This window comes from Erinaceus europaeus, chromosome 3 (genome assembly GCF_950295315.1).
Source record: "Erinaceus europaeus chromosome 3, mEriEur2.1, whole genome shotgun sequence".
Lineage (NCBI taxonomy): Eukaryota > Metazoa > Chordata > Mammalia > Eulipotyphla > Erinaceidae > Erinaceus > Erinaceus europaeus.
In genome coordinates this window covers 42,950,576-42,970,774 of record NC_080164.1, presented here as the reverse complement: position 1 = coordinate 42,970,774, position 20,199 = coordinate 42,950,576, and the positions used below count along the sequence as shown (strand labels likewise).

The window sequence follows — 20,199 nt, the reverse complement described above, 5'->3', positions numbered from 1 at the left end:
TACTAATGTGACCTATATGCTTATATTAATCTTGCTGGCACTTTTAGATTCAGATGAACATTTCCATGTACCTGGATTCCAGGTAATTCTGCTGCAGGTCTAGGACTCACACTGATTCCTGTGGAATATATGGGAATAATTCACACAATTAGTCTCCCCCAATCCCCCGCCTGCAGGTGAGGAGCCGGGGGCTCGAACTGGGATCCTTATGCAGGTCCTTGAGCTTCACGCTATGTGTGCTTAACCTGCTGAGTTACTGCCTGGCCCCTGATTCCCTCTTCTTTCTCAACATATCTAATATTTTATTTTCTCATCTCATTTGACCAGTAGCATTTTAACTGACTTGACACTCATGTCAGTGTATTCCCTAGTATAATTTATGAATCTGTTTCTTATGATAAATGTAATTTATCTAATCAACAATTTTGTTTATAGTAGGCCACTACACTAACAGGGACTTGAGTACACCAAGTACCTGACTGTAAGTCTTAAACTCATTAGGAACTCTTAGGCATTCCTGTCAAGGCAGATATTCAGATCAGAAGAACCATATAGATTGTAAATACTCTCTTTTTTCTGATGACTATGGGCTATCTGTGGTAGAGACTGAAATATCAGGGTAAATGGTGTAGCCAGTTGGACCAAAGCACAGGTACTTATCTGTTTGGGAGGCAACAGAGCCTGGAGAGTCCTCTCTCTCTCTCTCTCTCTCTCTCTCTCTCTCTCTCTCTCTTTATTTATTTATTTATTCCCTTTGTTGACTTTGTTTTTTTATTGTTGTAGTTATTAGTGCTATTGTTATTGATGTCATTGTTGTTGGATAGGACAGAGAGAAATGGAGAGATGAGGGGAAGACAGAGAGGGGGAGAGAAAGATAGACACCTACAGACCTGCGTCACTGCTTGTGAAGTGACTCCCCTGCAGGTGGGGAGTCAGGGGCATGAACCGGGGGCTCGAACCAGGATCCTTACTCCAGTCCTTGCGCTTTGCACCACCTGCGCTTGACCCGCTGGGCTACCGCCCGACTCCCTGAGACTATTTTCTTTATAGTATCATCAGACATCAGTTTGAGGCACAAAGAGGGTAGCTTATAATGTATCCAGAGAAGCCAAGTACAAGGGCCAAGTAATTATAATGCACACATTACAACTCACAAGGACCCAGGTTCAAGTCTCTGGACCCCACCTGTAGGGAAAAGCTTCACAAGTGGTGAAGCAGGGCTGCAGGTGTTTCTCTGTCTATATATATTCTTTTTTTTTAAAGGATGTATAAGCAGGTAGTTAGAATCCCAACCAGGTTGGTAAACTTTTCCCCCTGACTAGAGAGGCAAGAAGAGTGGTTCACAATTTCCACGGTGAAAGAAGGCTTTAATCTTTGTGCCGAGCGCTGTAATAATAATCAGCATGTAGTCTCCAGGACAAAAAGGGTGGACTGTGAATTTTAGTAGTGGTGTATGGGCTAGAAGCCTTTTTTCCCCCTAAAGGAAATCAAAACAGAAGAAATAGCCAGCACAGAATTTTGAAGAAATTGGCTCTTGGTTTCTATTATGGAAGAGATCCAAGGTCATATCTAGATAAGAAAGTACATATAATGTCTCACAAGGAGACAGCTGGATATCCTGATAGGATCTGCCCTTATTCTTCTTTACATATTTATTTATTTATTTATTTACTTACTTACTTATTTATTAGCTAGAGGCAGAGATAAATTGAGAGGGGAGGGGAAGATAGAGAAGGGGAGAGACAGAAAGACGCCTGCAGCATTGCTTCACAACTCCTGAAGCTTTCCCCCTGCAGGTGGGGACCAGGGGGTTGAACCTTCATCCTTGTCCACTGTAACATGAGCGCTTAACCAGATGTGTCACCTCCTGGCCTCGGAGCTATCCTTATTCTTTTTTTTTAATTTCTTTATTGGTGGATTAATGTTTTACAGTCAACAGTAAATACAATAGTTTGTACATGCATAATATTTCTCAGATTTCCACATAACAGTTCAACCCCCTCTAAGTCCTCTGTCATCCTTTCCCAGGACCTGTACTCTGTCCCCCACTCACCCCAGAGTCTTTTACTTTGGTGCAATACACCAACTCCAGTTCAGGTTCTACCTGTGTTTTCTCTTCTGCTCTTGTTTTTCAACTTCGTCCTGAAAGTGAGATGATCCATATTCGTCCTTCTGTTTCTGACTTATCTCACGTAACATGATTTCTTCAATTTCCATCCAAGATGAGCTGAAAATGGTGAAATCACTATTTTAATAGCTGAATAGTATTCCATTGTGTATATATATCACAACTTGCTCAGCCACTCATCTGTTGTTGGACACCTGGGTTGCTCCCAGGTTTTGGTTATTACAAATTGCGCTGCTATGAACATAGGTATACACAAATCTTTCTGAATGGATGTGTTGGGTTCCTTAGGATATATCCCCAAGAGAGGAGTTGTAGGATCATAGGGTAGATCCATTTCTAGCCTTCTGAGAGTTATCGAGACTGCTCTCCACAGGGGTTGGACCAATTGACATTCCCACCCGCAGTGCAGGAGGGTTCCTTGACCCCACAATCTCCAACATTTGTTGCTGCTACCTTTTCTTTTTTCCTTTTTTTAAAATTTCTTTATTGGGAAATTAATGTTTTACATTTGACAGTAAATACAATAGTTTGTACATGCATAACATTTCCCAATTTTCCATATAACAATCCATTCCCCCCCCCCCACTAGGCCCTTTGTCATCCTTTTTGGACCTGTATTCATCCCCCCCCCCCCACCCAACCCAGAGTCTTTTATTTTGGTGCAATACATGAACTCCAGTTCAGGTTCTACTAGTGTCTTCTCTTCTGATCTGGTTTCTCAATTTCTGCCTGAGAGGGAGATCATCCCATATTCATCCTTCTGTTTCTGACTTATCTCACTTAAAATTATTTTTTCAAGCTCCATCCAATATTAGCTGAAAATGGTGAAGCCACCATTTTTTATAGCTGAGTAGTATTCTAATATATATATATATATATACCATAACTTGCTCAGCCACTCATCTGCTGTTGGACACCTGGGTTGCTTCCAGGCTTTGGCTATTACAAATTGTGCTGCTAAAAACATTATGTGTACACAGATCTTTTTGGATGGGTGTGTTGGGTTCCTTAGGATATATCCCCAGGAGAGGAATTGCAGGATCATCAGGTAGGTCCATTTCTAGCCTTCTGAGAGTTCTCCAGACTGTTCTCCACAGAGGCTGGACCAATTGACATTCCCACCAGCAGTGCAGGAGGGTTCCTTTGACCCCACACCCTCTCCAGCATTTGCTGCTGTTACCTTTTGTGATGTATGACAGTCTCACAGGAGTGAAGTGGTATCTCATTGTTGTCTTGATTTGCATTTCTCTGACAATCAAAGACTTGGAACATTTTTTCATGTGTTTCTCAGCCTTTTGGATCTCTTCTGTGGTGAATATTCTGTCCATGTCCTCTCCCCATTTTTGGATGGGGTCATTTGTCTTTTTGTTGTTCAGTTTGGCAAGCTCTTTATATATGTTGGTTATTAAACTCTTGTCTGATGTATGACATATAGAGATCTTCTCCCATTCTGTTGGGGGGGGTCTCTTTGTTTTGGGTATTGATTTCTTTTGCTGTTCAGAAGGTTTTTAATTTGATGTAGTCCCATAAGTTTATGCTTGCCTTAGTCTTCTTTGTAATTGGATTCATTTCATTGAAAATGTCTTTAGAATTTATGCGGAAAAGAGATCTGCCAATATTTTCCTCTAAGTATCTGATAGTTTGTGGTCTAACATCCAAGTCCTTGATCCACTTGGAATTTACTTTTGTATTTGGTGAGATATAGTGGTTCAGATTCATTCTTCTGCATGTTTCAACCCATTGTTTCCAACACCATTTGTTGAAGAGACTCTGTTTTCCCCATTTAATAGTCTGGGCACCTTTGTCAAAAATTAGATATCCATAGGTGTGGGGCCTTACTACTGGGCTCTCAATTCTATTCCACTGGTCAGTGTGTCTATTCACGTTCCAGTACCAAGCAGTTTTGATGACAACAGCAGTATAATACAATTTGAGATCTGGGAATATGATGCCTCCACTTCTGTTCTTTCTTCTCAAGATTGTTTTGGCAATTCTAGGTCTTTTCTGGTTCCAGATAAACATTTATAGCATTTGTTCTATTCTCCTAAAAAATGTGTTTGGGATCTTGATAGGGATAGCATTAAATCTGTAGATGGCTCTGGGTAGTATATTCATTTTGATTATGTTAATTCTTCCAACCCACGAACATGGAATAAATATATTTATTCTACTTCTTTGTGTCTTTTTCAGTTTCCTTGAGTAGTGACTAATAATTTTCAGTATACAAGTCTTTATTTCTGCCCTAACTTTAGTGATTTCTGTCCTTCTGGTTGCTTTAGGGTTCCTTTGTTGTTGTTCTTCTAGGTCTTTAAGATGTGCAATCAGGCTGTTTATGTGCCTTTTCTTGTTTCCTAATGTGTTCTTGAATGGCTGTGAACTTCCCTCTCAGAACTGCCTTAGCTGTGTCCCAAATATTTTGATAGCTTGCATCTTCATTTTCATTTGAACTATTGAGACATTTTGATTTCTTCCTTTATTTCCTCTTTGACCCAGTAGTTGTTGTGTATTGTTGAGCTTCCACACTTTGGGACTCTTACTAATCTTTTGTTGATTGTCTAGTGTTAGTTTAATTCCACTGTGGTCTGAGAAGATGCTTGGGGTGATTTCAATGCTCTTGAATTTGCTGATGCTGTTTTTGTGGCCTAACATATGGTTTGTCCTTGAGAATGACCCATGTGGACTTGAGTAAAATGTGTATTCCAGTTTCTTGGGGTGAATGACTCTGAAAATGTCTAGTTTAAAATGTCTAGTTCTAGTTTGTCTATCTCCTCATTTAGCTTCCTCAATTTTTAAATTTATTTTCTTCCTGGATGATCTGTCAAGTTGAGAGAGTGGGGTGTTGAAGTCCCCTGCTATGACTGTGTTGCTGTTAATGTATTGCTGTAGCTCTTTCAGTAGCTGTTTGATGTATTTAGATGGCTTCTCATTGGGTGCATAGATGTTAATAATTGTTAAGTCCTCTGGATGACTGATTCTCTGAGCATTAAGTAGTTTCCATCCCTTTTTTAAATTTTATTTATTTTAAAGCCTATCATGTCAGATATGAGAATAGCTGTTCCTGCCCTTTTTTGTGGACCATTGGCTTGTATGCTAGCTTTCCATCCTTTCACTTTGAGTCTGTGTCTTGTTGAGTTAGGTGGGTTTCCTGTAGACAGCATATTGTTGGGTTGTGTTTTCTGATCCATTTTCCTACTCTGTGCCTTTTATAGGTGAATTCAGGCCATTGATATTTATTGATATCATAGACTGAAGATATTTTAATGTCATTATTATAGATTTTTAGAGTGTTCTGATATATGGCCTATTTCTGGTGGTCTGACTGTTTATATGAGACCTTTCAGAACTTCTTTCAGGAAAGGCTTGGTGATAGTTGAATCTTTCAACTGTTGTTTGTCTGGGAAGGTTTTTATGCCTCCATCTATTCTGAATGATGGTCTAGCAGGATACAGTAGTCTTGAGCACTCGATAGATAACTTGGCATTCTCTTCTGGCCTGCAGTGTTTGTGTGGAGATGTCTGCTGTTAATCTTATGGGTTTTCCTCTGTAGGTGACTATTTTTCTCTTGCAGCCTTCAGCATCCTTTCTTTATCCTTATTCCTTTCCATTCTAAATATAATGTGTCTTTAAGTCTGGGTTAATTCTGTTTGGAATCCTCTGAGCTTCTTGAGCCTTTATGTCTTTTTAAAAAATATTTGTTTTATTTATTTATTCCCTTTTGTTGCCCTTGTTGTTTTATTGTTGTAGTTATTATTGTTGTTGTCATTGTTGAATAGGACAGAGAGAAATAGAGAGAGGAGGGGGAAGACAGAGAGGGGGAGAGAAAGATAGACACCTGCAGACCTGCTTCACCGCTTGTGAAGCAACTCCCCTGCAGGTGGGGAGCTGGGGGCTCAAACAGGGATCCTTAGCTGGTCCTTAAGCTTTGCGCCACCTGCGCTTGACCGGCTGCACTACAGCCCGACTCCCTCCTTTATGTCTTTTATGTTGTCTATACTAGAGAAGGTTCTGAGGCAATCATTCACATGTTCTCATCAGGAGAACACTGTGGAAAGACATCCACTATACAGCCCAACTGCTAGGCTACCAAGGTTCAGATCTTCTCCTGAGTTTCCTGGTCAGTTCTCTATCCCCTGATGTCAGCACAGGGCCTCCCTGCTGCTACTCCAGCCTCTGAGGGCAGCAGCAGTGGAGACTCACAGTTATATTTGGTGAGTCTTAGGGGAGTCCTCTCCTCCCTTCAGCAGTCTTTTTGTTGGTAAAGCAGACTGGAGGTGGTGCCTTAACTGGTAAACTGCTGGACTGTTACCAGCCATTCAATATCCCCTTAAGCTCCTCTCTGTCCATGAGCCACACGTGTTTGCACTCACCAGTGATTTGGTGGGTTCCTGAAGTTGTTCTAGTCCTGTCCAGTTGATCTCCGCAATAGACAATTTTCTTATCACTTCTTTCAGACCCTTAGAACTAAGGTGTCATTACTAGAATTTTTTATTTATTATTTTTTATTTTACATAACTACATGTCAACAGGGGTTTAAATCTACACCATTCCCACCACCAGAGTTCTAAATCTTCAGTTTCCTCACTGAAATCCACCATAGTTCCCTTAAGGTTGTAGACATGGGCCAACTATCATTTCTACAACTATATGTCACATTTAAACATAATTGCCCCCTTTTTTCCTAATCTAATCCTCTCTTCCCCTCCAAGCCACTCATGGCAACATTACTACCTCCATATGTCCCTCTCCTTTTCCTTCTTTCTCCTCTGGGTGCTGATGGAGCTGGAGTGCAGAGCCCTCTTAACTTCATCCTATCACTTCTCCCCACTGGTAGTTTGGATCAAGGTTGTTTTGTGAGAGCAGAAGGTAGGAGTTCTGGCTTCTGTAACTGCTTCTCCGCTGAGTATGGGCATTGTCAGGTTGATCCACACCTCCAGCCTATTGGAATCAATTTTTATAAGACCAAATATAAGGCCAGTTTTTTCTAGTAATATTTTAACCATATTTTCTGTAGTGGCTGCTGGGGGTTGGTATTTTTCTACCCACTCCAATAATTGATCAACCGTCAATTTTAGGTATTTTTGTAAAATCAATTTGAATATTTTAGAGGGGTCTCAGTCTAGTGACATGCCCCCTGCCCCTTTACTTATTGTTGATTTGTTTTGGCATTAACTCTCTGGCAAGTCACAAAGCTTTGGCAAACTTGTTTAACTATGGTACAGATTCTCATGCAGCCATAACTCCAGAGCAGTGTATCACCCAGTGTTCTACTCTAGGTAAGATTGCCATCAACTTTCTCATAATAGGTTTATGCAGGGGTGGGGGAGCGGGCAGTAGCACACTAGATTAAGCACACATAGTATGAAGTGCAAGGGCCAGCATAAGGATCTGGGCTCAAGCCCCAGTTCCCCACCTGCAGAGGGGTTGCTTCGCAGGCGGTCTGCAGGCGGTCTGCAGGTCTGCAGGTGTCTGTCTTTTTTCTCCCCCTCTCTATCTTCCCTCCTCTTTCAACTTCTTTCTGTCCTATCCAGTAAAAAAATGGAAAAATGGCCTCTAAGAGCGGTGAATTTGTAGTGCTGGCACAGAGCCCCAGCAATAACCCTGGAAGCAAAACACATACACACACACACACACACACGCACGCACGCACGCACGCACGCACGCACGCACGCACGCGCGTTTATTCAGTATCTCTGGTCCCAGAGTCTTCTTTGTAATATTTCACATGCTTAGTATCTTTAGTTTTATTTTTTATCTTGTTTATTTCTTTTACATTTATAAAACACATACCATATTCCTTCTATTATGTATTCACTTCATTTTTTTTATTATAGTAACTAACTACCTCTTTCCATTCTTTTTTTTCTTCCTTTCTAAACACACATTTTGTGAGGCCAGGCAGTGGCACATCTGGTTAAATTCACACATTACAGTGCTTGAGGATCCAGGTTCAAGCCCCAGGTAGGGGGAAAGCTTCACAAGTGGTGAAGCAGAGCTGCAGGTGTCTTTCTGTCTTTCTACCTTTCTATCTTCCTTCTCCTCTCAGTTTCTCTCTGTCTGTATACAATGATAAATAAATAAATATAAAAATATATTTTGCTTACCTTTATTAATTTTTTGTAGTTTGACTCAGTCAAATTATAGAAACACTTTAAGAAGAACAGTAAAATCTTACAACTGCAGACAAAGCTTAGTTGTTCAGTGTGCTTGTCTTGAAAAACTTAGAAAGATAAGTTAAATCATTAGACATTTGCCAAAAAAAAAAAATGTAACAAACTGCAGCTATCTTGCTTGTCCTTCAGCTCAATTGCTGGTTTAAAATGCCCCTGGCTCCCACTTTTTCTTTCTTGAGCATTGTCTGATAAGAGTGCATGCAACTTCAAGGTTAACTTTTTTGGTCTTGCAAGACAGTGTTTTAACACTGAAATTTATAATTTTTGGACAATCAAGTCAGACTGAAATGACTAAACAAAACAAGCACATAGACAATTATTGTAAAAAAAAAAAAAAAAAAAAAACTCCTTACCATACATCTTGAAGGAATTTGTTTACTCTGGCGACCACCAATATTCTACCTATTGTCCATGACGCACACTCACTGAGTCTGGACAGTCAAACACTGCCCCTTTACTAAGAATTTCTGTAAGGTCATGGTTTCACCTCTCTGCCTTTTCAGAAACTACTTGGGCAACCCTGCTTTGGGGAGGTGATCAAGCTCCCCATTAGCCTCTAGGAGGCAGGTCTCTGATCTGGCCCTGAGTCCTTATCTGTCCATCTGTTGGAACTCCCTCTTTCTGCTGATTCCTGTACCAGGTTCCATTGTGCTATCAGGGACACTACCCAGTTCGCTGGAAGAGTCGTTCTTCCCACAGGCAAGAGGCCCTTGGTGCCAGGTAGATCCAGCTTCTCACATCCCAGGGGTCAAGACTTAATGACAAGGGAGGCCAAAGATCTCCATCTCCCTTTGTGGCCAATGCCCCAAGAATGTTACTGGGTTCTCAGGCAGAGAGATGGGACACACTGAGGCTTTATTGTAGAAAGCAGTGTTTATTATGTTGGCAGACCCAGCCAAACTCATGTCCACAAAAGACTGGGCCCCAAACACAATAGTGCTTGCTTTTTTTTTTTTTTTTTAAGATTTTATTTATTTATGAGAAAGATAGGAGGAAAGAGAAAGAACCAGACACCACTCTGGCACATGTGCTGCCGGGGATTGAACATGGGACCTCATGCTTGAGAATCCAAAGCTTTACCACTGCGCCACCTCCTAGACCACAGTGCTTGCTTTTTTTATACAGTTATCAGCTTTCCCATAGTAATTCACAGTAATAAGCTTAACAGGCTACTTATTTCTTTTTTGTATACAGAGAGTACACCTTGTTTGGGTTATCAAACTTGCTTGGCCACTTTGATTACAGCAGTAGAAAACCCTATTTGTGCTGGGAGAAGGGGGAAGATTGCTTCCAATAGCATTTTTTTAAAACTAAGAAGTTAACCCTTGCTTTCCTCTTTAAAAGTTAACCCTTGCTTGCCTCACCCTGACTAATCCATAGTTAAAAGGTCATAGAACCTCCCTCTACCTCAGCACCTTGGAATCCTGAACAGAGGGGAGGTGGTAAATGAAGGAAAATACATGGTTAGCAGCAAGTCTCATGGAAAAGGACTTGAAGACCTGGTGGGTTTTCTGGAAGCCCATGCTCTGGTAGAGGCCTATGGCAGAGTACTGTATCTCACTAGTGCTGAGGACAACTGCACTGTAGCCCTGGTCTTGTCCAAACTGCAGGACAGTCCTAACCAGGGCTTTGGCTATCCCTTGACCTCGGTACTCTGAGGCCACACTCATGTGAAGGAGCTCTAACTGCTTCTCCCTCGCAGCTGGCTCTTTCACGGGCAGGGCTCCCACCATGCCCACCACCTGCCCCTCAGACTCTGCCACCCAGAAGCAGGAGCCACGCTCACTGAAGTAGTTCTTAGTTATGTCTGACATGTCCGTGTTCAGAGACATGGCTATAAACTGGGTGTAGGGATACATGGCAAGAAACCTCAGGGCAACTAAGAAGGTGAGGCTGACCAACAGTGCCAGGAGCCAGGATCCAGTGAGCAGGAATACAGTCAAGGGACCCCCAAGCAAGAGTATGAGAGTTCGAGGCAGCTTTAGGATGTGGTGGAAGGCAGTGGGGACCTGTTCAGCCATCCCCTTGGAGAACAAGTCCCGGATACACTCATCATCCTTCTCCTGGTATTTGCGGATGTGGTAAGGAGCCATGGGAGATGTCAGTGTCTGAATCACCAGGTCCACGAGAGAGAAGACAAGGAGTCACTGTAGAATATTCCAGAAGCCCTGCAGGAAGAATTGAAGTCAGGTCTGCATTTCCATTGCTGCCAACATTCTGGATACTAATTACAAACAAGTCAGTAAACAATCCATAAGGGAGGGGGAGATAGCAAGATAGCATAATGGTTATGCCCACAAATTCTCATACCTGAGGTCCCAGGTTCAATCCCTCACACCACCATAAGCCAAAGTTGAGCAGTGCTCTGGTTAAAAAAAGAAAAGAAGAGAAATCCATAAGGTATCACATATTCCGTTAACAGGTAGAAGTGAGTCACAAGAAAACTATAAGGACTGATCCTTCACATCACAAATACATACAACTCTGAATCTAGATAGACACATATATAACTTTGTGTGAATTAAAAAAATAATAGTAAAGGTAAAACATTAAATCTTTTTAGTAAATATTGAAGAATATCTAAAAATTTAGCTAAGAGAAAATTTTCTTAAGGAAGATAGTCCCTAAATGAGCTAATACTAGTCAGTCTGCTTGTATTTTTCTGTGAGATGCTTCATGTCATGACTTTCACTCTGAGACTTAGCTTTCTGCCACCTGTTGATATCAGCAATGCTGATCAAAGAGAGCTTTTGTCTTACCTCTTTCAGAACTGACCTGGGTCTAGTTCTCCCTTCAAAGAAGGGAGTCAAACTTTCTGATAATGTAGTCAACTTTCAGCCACCACCCAATTCTCCTTATTTTTTTTTTCTTTTGGTTTCTTTCATTTAAGGCAAATGTCTCCTTTTATTTCACCTGAAAAGATTCACATAGTTAAATCAATAGCTCTTACCAGAATTCTGTTCTTTGCCTGATCTCTGGTCACAATCCAAGGAAAATAAGACAAGTAAAAAGAAGGAAAACAGAACATTCCTTTTTCTCTCAAGTCACATGACTTGACAAAGAATTCACGTTTATTCCTTCTCTCAACAGAGGAGGAGAACTTTGGTTCCTCCCTTGGTAGGAAGCCTGAAAGTGACCGATATCCTCTGGGCACCAATGAGGAAAATCCTGGATGAGAACCAAGATGTTATTTTCCTGTTTACAGTGGCAGAAAGAGAAAGACCAAATCTGAAAACATTTGTAAGCCTCAGTCAGAACATGTGGGAGGTTCAAGCAGGGCTTGGGAGTGCACTATGTCCTGTTCAAAAGCTTAGAAGAATCTAGATTAACTAAAAGATGAGTTTTCCTGAACAAAGCTCCCTGTTTTTTCTTATTGCTCTAGGCAGTCAGGAGGCTGCTGGAACACAGAATCAGTCACTCAACAATCTGCCGGCCAACTTGAAAAAGATTCTTGTAGATATTGTAAGTTAGACACAACATTCATGATAACCACAAAACAAAATATAACACAAAGACAAATAGGAAACATATACAGTAGGTAAGACCATTATAGAAAACCATCCACACAAAATAACAAACAGAAACAAACAGGAAAAGAGTCAACAAGAACACAGAGCAACCTCAAAATAAAAAAACAGAATGGCTATAAGCAAACAACATTTATCAATAATCATCCTAAATGTGAATTACTTAAATTCCCAGGCAAAAGATTCAGAGTGACAGAATGGATTAAAGGAAAAAAAAAAAAAGCAAGACCCATCTATTCTCTGTCTCCAGGAAACACACATCCAAAAAAAAGACAAGCAGAAGCTCTGGGTGACAGGCTGGAACAAGGTATTCCAACCAGCAATGCACACAAAAGGGCAGGAACAGCTAATCTAATATCAGATAAATTAGACTTTCAAGGGAGTTGGGCAGTAGCACAGCAGACTAAGCGCAGGTGGCACAAAGCACAAGGACTGGCTCAAGGATTCCAATTCGAGCCCCCAGCTCCCCACCTGCAGGGCAGTCGCTTCACGGGCGGTGAAGCAGGTCTGCAGGTGTCTCTCTTTCTCTCCCCCTCTCTGTCTTCCTCTCCTCTCTCCATTTCTCTCTGTCCTATCCAACAACAACAACAATAACTACAACAAGAATAAAAAACAACAAGGGCAACAAAAGGGAAAATAAATAAACATAAAAAATTTTAAATCCTTTCTTTAAAAAAAAATTAGACTTTCAAGTAAAGAAGGTGAAAAGTGATAGACATGTACACTACCTATTTGTCAGAGGATCAACCCAATGGGGAAACATAACCATGGTCAATATATATGCTCCTAATATGTGTGTACCCAAATATACAAATAATAATAGTCGTAATAATAAAATACTAACTAACCTTAAGGGAGACATGAACAGCAGCACGGTATTAGTCAAAGACCTTAACACACCACTTACAGAAAGAGACAGATCATCAGGACAAAAAAAAAAAATCAACATAAAGGCTTTAAATGAAGTCATAAGCTAGGTAAATTTAACAGATATATTCACAATCTTTCATCCTTAGGTCAGATCAGTGGGGTTTAAAGTTAATGATATATATATATATATATATATATATATATATATATATATATATACTTTTCTTATATTTGGGAGCTACTCTCTGCCCTGATCCAGATTTCTAGTCCTATTCTCAACTCTGACACCATCTTTCCAGACAATACTTTTAGCCCACCTGCATGTCAGGCTCAGGCAAAAATTAATAAAGCCATGGCCCCCTTGGAATATACCTAAAATAGACTTCTCAGTTTCTTCCAACATGAAAACCCCAAATCTCATCTACTATATTCTTACCTTTAAATTCCTATTAAACAATTTATTCTGCTTTGTACTTTAATGCTTTTCAGCCACCAAGTTTCAGATTCTACCATGACACCAACCTGCCTTCCTTGGGCAGACAACCTCACCAATGTGCCCTAGAACCCCACTTCTCCAGAGCCCTAACCCACTGGGGAAAGACAGAAAGAGGTTGGGGTATGGACTGACCTGTCAATTCCCATGTCCAGTGGAGAAGCAATTACAGAAGCCAGACTCCCACCTTTGGCATGCCATAAAGATCTTTGGTCAATACTCCCAGAGGGATAAAGAATAGGGAACCTTTCAATGGAGGAGATGAGATACAGAACTCTGGTGGTGGGAATTGTATGGAATTGTACACTTCTTATCCCACAATCTTGTTGATCATTATTAAATCACTAATAAAAAATTTCTAAAGGGAGTGATCTCTTCGGCAGCACATATACTAAAACTGGAATGATACAGAGAAGACTAATGGCCCCTGTGCAAGGATAACACGCAAATTCATGAAGAGTTCCATAAAAAAAATTAAAAAGATAACAAGCAAAATAATAATAATGATAAAGAAATCAACCACAAAAACAAAGAAATACATCCAAACTATGGAGAATGAACAAAATACTTATGAATAATACCTGGGTATTTGAAGAAATCAAAAGAGAAATTAAAAACTACTTGGCAAGTTCATGTAAATCAGATCTCTAAATTGCACATATGAGCTAGACCATCTGGTAGTTGTCTTTCATCTCTTTACTTATTTTGCTAAGCATAATATTACCTCCAGTTCCATCCATTTTGTTCCAAATGGCACAGTATCATCTTTTGGATTGCAGAGCAATATTCCATGGAATACATATCCCATAACTTCTTTAGCTAGTCATCTGATGATTGGCATTTAGGCTGCTTCCATCTTTGGCTATTGTGAATAATGCAGCTATGAGCATTGCTGTTGTTGTGTTGCTGGTTCTATTATAATACTAATCATCTCATTAGAAGTTCAAATTCTTGATTTACTGTCGAATGTAAAATATTAATCCCCCAATAAAGAAGTTAAAAAATAATAAAAATTTAAAAAATGGCAAAAAAAAAAAAAAGTTAAAATCCTTTGCTTCTTCTTTCCAAGTGGAACGTCTCTCAGTAATTTTTGCAAGGCAGGCTTGGTAGTGGCAAATTCCTTCAGTTTCTGAATGTTTGAAAAGATCTTTGTTTCTCCCTCATATTTGAAGGATAATTTAGCAGGATACAGTATTTGTGGCTGACAATTCTTATCTTTTAATACTTTGAATATGTCATCCCACTCCTTCCTTGCCTCTAGGGTTTGTGATGAGAAATTTGATGAAAACCTGATGGTGCTACCTTTGTATGTGACTTCCTTCCTTTCCCTGGCAGCCTGCAATGTTTTTTTTTTTTTTCTTGTCCCTGGTTTTCAATAGTTTTACAATGATGTAGCTTGACTGTAGAAAACTATAGTGGTTATCTAGGGGGCTGGGAGGAGGGTGGGTACAGATTATTGGTGGCGGGAAAGATGTGAAATTATAATCGTATTAATTTATAGTCTCATAAATCACCATTAATTTAACATGTGGGGGGAACAGATTTTATACTTCAAGTTCTCCAACTGCCTAGACCATAGCTCTGAGTATAAATGTTTTCTTTAGTCTAAGTATTCAATGTTTAAGATTTATAAGATGATCAAATTCTGACACTGAGCTTAAATTATTCAAGCAGCTCTAAAAATATATGTCTATATATAGTTTTTAAAATATCTACATTACCTACAACCTTGGGCCAGATAGACAGAAAAGCCATTTGGCCCTGGGAGTTGGTAGCAAGTTAAGCACAGGTGCCACAAAGTGCAAGAACCTGAACAAGAATCCTGGTTCAAGCCCCCTGCAGGGGAGTCGCTTCACAAGTGCTGAAGCAGGTCTGCAGGTGTCTATCTTTCTCTCCCCCTCTCTGTCTTCTCCTCCTCTCTCCGTTTCTCTCTGTCCTATCCAACAACAACATCAATAACAACAACAATAAAACAACAAGGGCAACAAAAGGGAATAAATAAATACATAAATATTTTTTAAAAACCATTTGGCCCTCTTAGTACCTAAGACGCCAGGTACCCCTAAAGGGCACAAAGCATAGTGAGGTCAAGTATAGATGCTAACCACTCAATTTTCATAGAAAAACAATCAACATGGAGAGGATGTGGGGACAGAGGAACCCTTTTACATTGCTGGTGGGAATGTAAATTGGTACAGCCTCTGTGGAGAGCAGTCTGGAAAACTCTCAGAAGGCTAGACATGGACCTTCCATATGACCCAATAATTCCTCTCCTGGGGTTATACCCCAAGGACTCCATAACACCCAACCAAAAAGAGGTGTGTACTCCTATGTTCATAGCAGCACAATTCATAATAGCTAAAACCTGGAAGCAACCCAGGTGCCCAACAACAGATGAGTGGCTGAGAAAGCTGTGGTATATATACACAATGGAATACTATGCAGCTATCAAGAACAATGAACCCACCTTCTCTGACCCATCTTGGACAGAGCTAGAAGGAATTATGTTAAGTGAACTAAGTCAGAAAGATAAAGATGAGTATGGGATGATCCCACTCATCAACAGAAGCTGACTTAGAAGATCGGAAAGGGAAACTAAAAGCAGGACCTGATCAAATTGTAAGTAGGGCACCAAAGTAAAAACCCAGTGGTGAGGGGTAGACATGTAGCTTCCTGGGCCAGTGGGGGGTGGGAGTGGGCGGGAGGGATGGGTCACAGTCCTTTGGTGGTGGGAATGGTGTTTATGTACACTCCTAGCAAAATGTAGACATATAAATCAGTAGTTAATTAATATGAGAGGGGGAAATCAATTGTATGTCTCAAAGTTTCTCAAAAGACAAACTGAATCTTTTTAATATATAGGCTATGTATTTGATATGCGGACTCTCTCAAAATCCCAGACCAAGTAGATTAGAAGCTTCCAATAGCACAGCTATATATAAGATACTGGGTACTGTACAGCAAACCATAACAAAGGGACTTTTCAAAGTTAACCCAATTAACAAATAATGTGATGATAATATTAACTATTGATTGTCTTTTTGAACCCTAAGACAGCAGGAACCTCACATCTTCACTATAGAGCCCCTACTTCCCCCAGTCCTGGAACCCTTGGATAGGGCCCACTTTCCCGTATGCATCTCCCAATCCAAACCAAATAATATTGCATCCGCCGATCACAACCTAAGCAAAGCAACGATTGCCATCTCAACATGCTTCACCTCAGACTGTATCCAGAGACTTCACGTGTGGAATGACAACCCTTCAGCTTCATTACTCGGGTGAGACCTTTCCTTTAATAGTACACTCTAATTTCATCTCAGGTAGTTCACTTTCTAACAAAGTCCCATAACCTAGATATACACCAGTTTCTGTGAGAGACAGCTTATGTGCACACGTATCCATAAACTACTGCAAAATATATACCTGAAAGCAGAATTACACTAGAGTTTGCAGTGAGTACCTCCCTAACACTTCCTCTCCACTATTCCAAGCTTGGGATCCATGATTGCTCAACAAATTGTTTGGCTTCATATGTTAACTCTCTTTTCAATCACCAGGTTCCAGATGCCACCAGGATGCTGGCTAGGCTTCCCTGGATTGAAGACCCCACCAACGTGTCCTGGAGCTCAGCTTCCCCAGAGACACACCCTACTAGGGAAAGAGAGAGGCAGACTGGGGGTATGGACCGACCAGTCAACGCCCATGTTCAGCGGGGAAGCAATTACAGAAGCCAGACCTTCTACCTTCTGCAACCCTCAACGACCCTGGGTCCATGCTCCCAGAGGGATAGAGAATGGGAAAGCTACCATGGGAGGGGGTGGGTTATGGGGATTGGGTGGTGGGAATTGTGTGGAGTTGTACCCCTCCTACCTTATGCTTTTGTTCACTAATCCTTTCTTAAAGAAAAAAAAAAGAAAAACAATCAACAATCTCCCAACTGCCGGGCTAACATGAGGGTGTTTCTTCCCGGGCATGTGCTCTCTGGGTTGGAGAGAACTCGACCAGAACCAACCTGGGCTGCTGCTTACCCAGCTATGAGGGAGAGAGACCAGGAACTCTTGGCAGAGAAGGAACACAATGTGTATTTATTCATCAGAGACAACTCTTTTATCTCTTAGAAATGGAAGTGGCAAGTCAGAAAAGGAAATGGCTAGGAAAGGGGGTGAAGAAAAGAAAAGAGCTGGCTAGGTAGAAACTCCCTTAGCAACTGTTGTGAAGGTTTTAACAGGTGGGTTTAATTAATACCTTGCAGGCAGGGAAGGTCTCAGGCAAAACAATGATTATGTAAATAGACCATAGTATCAGCAATGGAGGATCGAGCAGAGTGGGGGGGGGGGGGGAGCTGGCTTAAGGCCCAACACCAACACACTTGGTTATAATAATAATTAACTATTGCTATTTTAAACTCTAAGACTACAAGGAACATTTCCCATTCTTTTTAAAGATTTTCATTTCTTCTAGTCCTGCAACTTCTAGGCCCATGACCATATTTCTTCTCTCTGATTTCTCACCATCATGCTGCCTCAATTGACTTCAACTAAATTAGCACTACCAGTACTGCCATGCTACATTATGCTGCTACTGAAATCCTGCTGTGGATTGTCATCACAGACACCAAGACATAAATGTCAACCGACTAACTCCTCTAATCTGGTGAGATATTTTCTAACACAGAGGACAGGTGTATATGTATCCATAAGCATGGGGCAATTATATAACTCGAAGTAAAAGGGCTTAATAGCCCTCTGTGATTAGACGTAGACCTAATAGGCCTGGAATCCTAGTGGAAGTGCCTAAAGATGGCATCATAAATACTTTCATTGGTCATATTTAGATTAAAGTAGCATGTCAATTTAGTAGAAAGGCTCAAAGAAGACAGACCTCATAAACCTAATTCTGGTTGGGTGCAACAAATGACACTCAATGCTTAAACATCTGGGAGAAAGTCTAAGCTCATCAGATAAAGAAAGGATAAGGGCAAGAGACTGGCTCACTTAATAATAGCCTTTTTGGTCAGTACCAGAACACCCCATCATCTGGGGCCCTAGTTAGGGAATCCTTGGATTCCTACACAAATATGATGGGCCTAAACCTCTAATAGATCCCTTTCTCCATGATCACTGGTCACTTCAATCAGGAATACAACATAAGCCTTTTTATGGGCCTTTCCAGGACCTTACCTTCATTACAATATAGCAATGGTAGGGACTGCCCCAATTTCTGAAGGGAAGCTGGGTCATCCTACTCTGCCACTCAGAGAAGACTGGTCCTGAAATGAGTACATCCTAGAATGTTCCCAGCTGTGACCATCAACTGCAAGCTCAGACTGACAGGGACTCAGAGGTTACACAGCCTCCTGTGCTAAATATAAATAAATATGGGCCTTGGATCAAGTGAATGGTGTAAACAGTTAATTGTATTCACAGATTTTCTTCAAGATTTGGAGCTACTCTCTGCCTTAATCCAACTTTATAGCCCTCTTTTTTATTTTTAACCCTGACACTATCTTCTCAGACAAAAATTTTGTCCAGTTCCATGTTATCTATCAAACTCAAGCAAAAACCATGATACTCATAGCCCCCTAAGAACATAGCTAAAATAGTTTTCCACAATTTTTTCCACATTAAGATTTCCTTTTTAAATTTTTAAATTATCTTTATTTGTTTATTGGAGAGAGACAGCCAGAAATTGAGAGAGAAGGGGGTGAGAGAGAAGGAAAAGAGACAGAGAGACACCTGCCTTACTGCTTCACCACTTGCAAAGCTTTCCTCATGCAGATGGGGACCAGCGCTTGAACCTGGGTCCTTACAACATGTGTGGCCAATCAGATGCACCACCACCCGGTCCCCTACCTTGAGATTTCTAGTCTCATCTGTTCTATTCCTACCTTTTGTTTCCTGTTCATTAATCATTTGTCCTGCTTTATATTTTACTACCTTTTAGCCACCAAGTTGAAGGTGGTATCATGATTCTGTCCTGACTTACCTGGGCATAAGACTTTGCCAATGTGTCCTGGAACCTCACCTCTCCAGAGCCCTACCCATCTAGGAAAAGAGAACAGAATGGGGGTATGGGTATCGACCTGCTAATGCCCATGTTCAGTGGAGAAACAACTACAGAAGCCAGGCCTTCCACATTCTGAACCACATAAAGAATTTTGGTCCATACTCCCAGAAGAGGAGAAATGTTTGGGGAAGATGAACCCTCCCCCCCACAGGTGGGGAGTAATGGCTTGAACCTGTGTCTTTGTGCACTTTAATGTGAGCACTTAACCAGGTGTGCCACCATCTGGCACCCTCTCCAACATTTTTTCTATATCTGTGTTTGTCTGGTCATTTGGAGTTTCATCATTGCTGTTTGTGTATTTCTCAATTTCTTTATTTAGTATGATTTTCATAGTTGTGCCAGCAGGAGGCACTGTGGCCAGTGTGTTTCCCTGTTTACATAACTTGGTGAAGAAGGGGAGATTTTTCCTGAGTCACCAGGCTAGGTCAGTGATTTTGATTTCAATATAGGGTGTCCCTGCTGCTGCTGTTCCAGCCTCTGTGAGATAACAGCACTGGAAACTCAAAAGTCACAGTTGTAAATGTTGATGAGTTTTTACTTTTTTTTTTATTGATTTAATTATGATTGACAAGTCCACTGGATAAGAGGGGTACAATGCCATATAATTTCCACCACCAGAGTTCTGTATCCCATTCCCTCCACTGGAAATTTTCCTATTCTTTATTCCTCTGGGTGTATAGACCCAGGATCATTATGGGGTGCAGAGAGTGGGAGGACTGGCTTTTGTAATTTCTTCTCTGCTGGACATGGGCATTGGTAGGTTGATTCATACTCCTGGACTGTTTCTATCTTTCCCTTAGGGCTTTGGAGAGGTGGGGTTCCAGGACACATTGTTGAGGTTGTCTGCTCTGCCCAAGGAAGTCTGTTTGAGTAACATCTCCAACTTGGTGGTGAGTTTTTACCTTTTTTTTTTTGCTTAAACTCAGACCCAGAAGTGGTACA

General features: G+C 40.9%; 1 protein-coding gene and 1 non-coding gene across 4 annotated transcripts in view; one reads left to right on the top strand and one right to left on the bottom strand.

Moving 5' to 3' along the window:
- Positions 1–8,144: 8,144 nt before the first annotated feature.
- The window catches only part of LOC103114078 (putative N-acetyltransferase 8B), a 60,491-nt gene continuing 48,436 nt past the window's right edge, over positions 8,145–20,199 (bottom strand). Inside the window, exons 1-4 of one of the 3 annotated variants that reach the window (XM_060187089.1) lie at positions 13,324–13,806; positions 11,249–11,466; positions 10,609–10,663; positions 8,145–10,466 (exon numbers count right to left, since the gene is read on the bottom strand). In XM_060187089.1, the coding sequence (XP_060043072.1) occupies positions 9,702–10,391 (690 nt within the window). In that variant the 5' untranslated portion in view covers positions 10,392–10,466; positions 10,609–10,663; positions 11,249–11,466; positions 13,324–13,806 and the 3' untranslated portion in view covers positions 8,145–9,701. Of the gene's footprint in view, positions 10,467–10,608; positions 10,664–11,248; positions 11,467–13,323; positions 13,807–20,199 lie in introns of those variants that run through there. The other 2 variants (XM_060187091.1, XM_060187092.1) reach the window with 2 other exon arrangements.
- LOC132537867 (U6 spliceosomal RNA) lies at positions 13,556–13,660 on the top strand. Its single transcript, XR_009549290.1, has one exon. It is a non-coding gene; the product is annotated as a U6 spliceosomal RNA (small nuclear RNA).